This window comes from Pleurodeles waltl, chromosome 4_2 (assembly GCF_031143425.1).
Source record: "Pleurodeles waltl isolate 20211129_DDA chromosome 4_2, aPleWal1.hap1.20221129, whole genome shotgun sequence".
In the NCBI taxonomy this organism is placed as follows: domain Eukaryota; kingdom Metazoa; phylum Chordata; class Amphibia; order Caudata; family Salamandridae; genus Pleurodeles; species Pleurodeles waltl.
Window position 1 is genome coordinate 1,061,880,855 of NC_090443.1, and position 5,799 is coordinate 1,061,886,653.

Sequence of the window (5,799 nt, forward strand, 5' to 3'; positions counted from 1 at the left end):
GAGCAGGGGGTTTAGTGCCAGAGGATGATGCTAGTACGGGCAGAGGCAAAAAAAAATGCGTTATTTTTTTAATGTTAAAACCCCATGGACATGACTCCTGTCTCAGTTAAGACAGGAGTCATGCCCCACCAGCCCAATGGCCATGCCCAGGGGACCTATGTCCCCTGGCATGGCCATTGGGCACAGTGCCATGTAGGGGAGCCCAAGTTAGGCCCCCCTCTGGCACTTTGTAAAAAAATAAAAAAATACTTACCTGGGATGGGTCCCCCCATCCTTATGTGTCCTCCAGGTGTGGGTGCGGGTGGGTGTGGGTATCCCTGGGGGCAGGGAAGGGCACCAATGGGCTGTTTCCATGGTCTTTGACCACAGAAAAAGGCCCACAGGTCCCCTAACGCCTGCCCATACCCAGGTGTTAAATAATGGCGCTAAGCAGGCTTAGCGCCATTATTTGAGGCCCTTCTCCTCCTGCACGTGATTTTTGCATGGGAGGATAAATAAGGCGCTAGGACGTTAGAGTCATTTTTTGCACGGGAACATCTACCTTGTATCTCATTGACGCAAGGTAGTTTTACGCAGGCAAAAAAATGTCTTTAACTCCAATATTTTGGCGCTAGACATGTCTAGCACCAAAATATAAATATGGAGTTAAGTTTGAGCCGGATTTGCATCAAAAGAAATGATGCGAATCCGGCGCAAACAGAGTATAAATATGCCCCTGAGTGACTGGTTCCCCCCCCCCTCTCCACAGCCAGTGCTCTAAAGGGCAGATTTAAGAAAGTTTCCTTGCACACTTTAGCACCCCCCTAATGCCACCTTGTGTGGTCATATTTAAAAGACGGTGACCATGGCTCAGGGTAGGGGGCAATACCATCAGAATTTTTGATGCTTTTAATGTACTGTTCAGGGTTAGCACCAACATTTTGGTGCTAACCGTGAACAATAAATAGGGGGCCATTGTAGCCAATGGTGTGCCCCCTTTTACCACCTGCTCTAAGCAGGCGTTCAAAATGCTGAAAATAAAATGGTGCAAAAAAATCTTTTAGGTTTTTTTGCACCAGTTTTTCAGCCCTACCAGGAGAACGCCCCCCATGCATACATTATGCCTGGTGCAGGCATAATGTGGAGCAAGAGGTTACAAAGTGGCGCAATGCATGAATTACGCAACTTTGTAAATCTGGTGTGGCAATTTTGGCCACAATGGGGTGCTAGGTCCTCTTAAATCTGGGCATAGGAGTTGACAGACTCAGGAACCCACACTCTACTGCTCAGGATCTCACTTTCCACTGCCGGTTCTCTTAGAGCTGACTGCCTTAGGATTCCCCTTTCCACTGCCCATGATCATAGAAATGACAGCCTCAGGATCTCACTCTCCACTACTAGTTGTCTTAGAGCTGACTGCCTCAGGCGTCCTCTTTTTACTGCATATGATTGTAGAGCTGAGAGCCTCAGGGTCCATGCTCCACTGCTTGTGCTCCTGCAGCTGACTACCCCATGAACCCGCCTACTCCATTGCTGGTGCTCTTAGAGCTGACTGACTTAGGACTGCACTCTCCACTGCTGGTGCTCATAGAGCTGACTGCAGAGGATCCCACTCTCTACTCTCCACTGCTGGTGCTCATAGAGCTGACTGCAGAGGATCCCACTCTACTCTCCACTGCTGGTGCTTGTAGAGCTGGCTGCCTCAGGAACTGGCTGCCTCAGCACCCCACTCTCCACTGCTGGTGCTTGTAGAGCTTACTGCAGAGGATCCCACTCTCTACTCTCCACTGCCGGTGCTTGTAGAGCTGGCTGCCTCAGGAGCTGGCTGCCTCAGTACCCCACTCTCCACTGCCAGTGCTTGTAGAGCTGGCTGCCTCAGGAGCTGGCTGCCTCAGTACCCCACTCTCCACTGCTGGTGCTTGTAGAGCTGACTGCCTCAGGAGCTGGCTGCCTCAGTACCCCACTCTCCACTGCTGGTGCTTGTAGAGCTGACTGCAGAGGATCCCACTCTCTACTCTCCACTGCCGGTGCTTGTAGAGCTGGCTGCCTCAGGAGCTGGCTGCCTCAGTACCCCACTCTCCCCTGCCAGTGCTTGTAGAGCTGGCTGCCTCAGGAACTGGCTGCCTCAGTACCCCACTCCCCACTGCTGGTGCTTGTAGAGCTGGCTGCCTCAGGACCCCACTCTCCACTGCCGGTGCTTGTAGAGCTGGCTGCCTCAGGAACTGGCTGCCTCAGTACCTCACTCTCCACTGCCGGTGCTTGTAGAGCTGGCTGCCTCAGGACCCCGTTCTCCACTGCTGGTGCTTGTAGAGCTGGCTGCCTCAGGATCCCGTTCTCCTCTGCCAGTGCTCAAAGGGCTGGCTGCCTCAGGATCCCACTTTCTACTCTCCACTGCTGGAGCTTGTAGAGCTGGCTGCCTCAGTACCCCACTCTCCACTGCCAGTGTTCATAGGGCTGGCTGCCTCAGGACCCCACTCTCCACTGCCGGTGCTTGTAGAGCTGGCTGCCTCAGGACTCCGTTCTCCACTGCCAGTGCTCATAGAGCTGACTGCCGCAGGACCCCACTCTCCACTGCCGGTGCTCATAGGGCTGGCTGCCTCAGTACCCCACTCTCCACTGCCAGTGCTCATAGGGCTGGCTGCCGCAGGACCCCACTCTCTACTGCCGGCGCTTGTAGAGCTGGCTGCCTCAGGATCCCACTCACTACTCACCACTGCCAGTGGTTGTGGTCCCTTCCTGCACTAAAAACAATCCTGAATGCAACGCAGCCACCCTTGCACCGGCACACATAGAAAGAGGAAAATGAGGAAAAATAAAGATATTTGTCCTTGTTACAACTCACCGGGGGAGACTTAGGATTTTCGCGCAATCTCAGGTTTTCCAGGGTTGGTAAATCTGGCAATTCTTCAAAAAGCAGGGAGTTGCGTGGGAACACCCATACAATGCCCTTGGAACAGCTGCCTGGGGCAGAGCAATACGTAGCAATTTGTGCTGCAGTAGCTTTGCGTGGCATCAAAAATATGACTTAGTGGTTTGCGCCACGCATGTACCATTTTTCATGGTGCAAGCATTGCGCAAGCTGGTTGTAAATATGCCTCAACTTCAAAACTGTTTCCACCTATTTGTAGGTGTTCTGTGCAGTGCAGCACACATGCAAAGTCAAAAAAGAAAGGAGAAATAAAAATATTTACAGTGACAGCACCTACTGGAACATTCCCATGGCATTAAGTAATGCAAATCAGAGCTATGCACTGCTTACCCCTCTTTCAAGTGATTTTCCGGCGCAAAACAAGTTTTGAGCTGGAAAGTAAATTGGTAAAAAAAGATTTTGCAAACACGGAGCAAACTCTTAGTAAATATTCCCCTAAATGACGCCCTTTATGCTCACTTGGCATTCTCGATTCTTTTGTAAGGTTTCGTAAAAAAGTCCCACTTTGTCAATTTGATGCGCATAGTGGAGATGTATTTCATTTCTGGGCAAAGATATCGCCATGCTCTAGCGCTGTATGTGGCAGTTCAATCATTGTGGCACCATGGTGAAATTAAAACCACCATTTGAGTATGGTCCCAAGTGAAGAGAATAAATCTGTTGCCTTTAACCTTTAATTGGACCCTCTAACTAGACTGTCCAGCATATATGTCCATGAGGCTGTATCCAGACCAAGGCTTTGTGTCCCCAATGCTCACACTCCTGACTCATCAGCTGCTCTGGTTCCCTTTCAGTTATCAACCTAATCTCCATTCTAGATGCTGTCCTTGCAATGATATTTCTGGACAATCAATGTTACATTTTATCTTCTTTTGTGTTTTTTATAAAAGATTTACTTAAATGTTTTTAGTTCTTTTTATGAGACACAGAAACCTCAGGCACCGCACTTGAGCCTCCTCTTATTTCCAACAGTGGTCAGATGATGAGACCTGCTTTCATGCAGGTTCTTTCCTTTGCGCTGCAGTTCCATATTAGGGCACAATGCATTTTGATGACATTTGTTTTTAATGATGTATTTTTTTATTTAACTTCATCTAAATGATGTCAGAGTTAATGTATTTGCAGGCTTTTCGTTTAGTGAAAGCGTTCACATAAAGCTGGATACATATGTCTGCGTTTATAGCGCTCACGCCCTTTTATGGCGCTCTGTCAAGTTCACATAAAGTCAAGGAGAAGTTGGACATGTATGCTAGCTTATACTACATTTGTGCTTTGCAACCAAATTAAAGTTTTTTGATTCTGGTTCTGGTAATGACTCCTTGTTTATCTAAAACAGATGGACTCGCCACCACAGATGAGTACTGCCAATCACACCGCAGTGACAGAATTCATCCTCCTCGGCTTTCCCACCAGCTGGGGGCGCCAGGTCTTTCTCTTCCTGGTCTTCCTACTCATCTACATTTTGACAGTCACAGAGAATGTCATCATTGTCTTTCTTGTATTTTGGGACTACCGCCTTCACAAACCGATGTACGTCTTCCTGGTCAACCTGTCCATTATAGAAATCGGGTACATCTCTGTGACGCTGCCCAACCTCTTGGTGAACATGCTCTCTGGAAGGAAGAACATTTCCTACACTGCCTGCATCTCACAGTTGTACACCTTTACCTTCCTAGGAGCAACGGAGTGCTTTCTGCTGGCAGCAATGGCCTTCGATCGCTACGCAGCCATCTGCAAGGCACTGCGGTACCAAGCCATCATGACCAGAAGTGTGTGTGCCCGGCTGGCAGTCTGCTGCTGGTTGACTGGCTTCCTCACTCCGGCTTTGCCCATCCTATTTCTGTGCCTGCAGACCTTCTGTGGCCCCAACATCATCAACCACTTCTTCTGTGATGCCTCGCCACTGTTGAGACTGTCATGCAGTGACACGCGTGTCAAACAGCTTGTGGACTTCCTGGTGTCCATGGCGGTACTCCTCAGCTCCCTGCTGGTGATTGCGTTGTCATATGGACGCATCATTACCACCATCTTGGCGATTCCTTCCACAACTGGCCGCGTGAAGGCTTTCTCCACCTGCACCTCCCATCTGACGGTGGTCTTCATCTTTTATGGGACGATGGTCTTCATGTACGTTAGGGTCACCAGCCTCCCTTCCATGGACATGAACAAGGTGGTGTCAGTCTGTTACTCTGTGGTCATTCCCTTATTCAACCCCATGATATACAGTCTGCGTAACAAGGAGGTCAAGCAGGCGCTCTACAAAGTACTTCTTAGAAGGTCAAGATTTTCAGTACTATTCAGACTCCATACGTCCAGCTCAATGTAACAACAGAACATCACCTCCAAGTCACAGCCAGAGCTGTGGAAACAAACAAGCAATACCACCTCACTTTAGACTCAATGCAATTCCCATGTTCAGAGGTGCCTCACTCTTTTTTCTTGCTTGCATTTACAGTAACCAGTGCAGTTGGTTAACCTTCTAGAAATTGAGTAGGACATTTGCCAGAAAGACCAGGTGCGGAATGTCAAGGAGGACCGTGATAGCACCCATGGTGGTACAATGAAGGGGAAGGATGACCAGGTCACAGACCCCGACATGAGAGGCAACAAAACTGGAAACCACAAATGGGCTCCCATCAGGCTGACGCAGTAACCCAGAGCATGCATGGTGTCTCCAACTTGCTGATTGGTTAGTGAAGTTTGGATAGAATGGTTTCCCTGAATCAGATTAAAACACGGGACTTTTGAGAGTTCCATTGAAGACAATTAAGCAGCAGCAGCAGACTATAACCATGCGTATAGGCCCCCTGCTTCCAACATTCTGATGTCCTAATCTACATCCTCTGACTCTATTTCTCACCCTCTGTAGATTGTGAAGGGGGAAAAGAGAA

General features: G+C 49.1%; 1 protein-coding gene across 1 annotated transcript; it reads left to right on the top strand.

Annotated features, from left to right (window-relative positions):
• The first annotated feature begins 4,262 nt into the window (after positions 1-4,262).
• LOC138294047 (olfactory receptor 6Q1-like) lies at positions 4,263-5,234 on the top strand. Its single transcript, XM_069233295.1, has one exon. It carries the CDS (start codon positions 4,263-4,265, stop codon positions 5,232-5,234), a length of 972 nt encoding a protein of 323 aa, XP_069089396.1.
• The last annotated feature ends 565 nt before the right edge of the window (positions 5,235-5,799 follow it).

Bases quoted from the DNA above. Each gene is read 5' to 3' on its own strand.
- LOC138294047 (XM_069233295.1), top strand. From the start codon at position 4,263: ATGAGTACTGCCAATCACACCGCAGTGACAGAATTCATCCTCCTCGGC.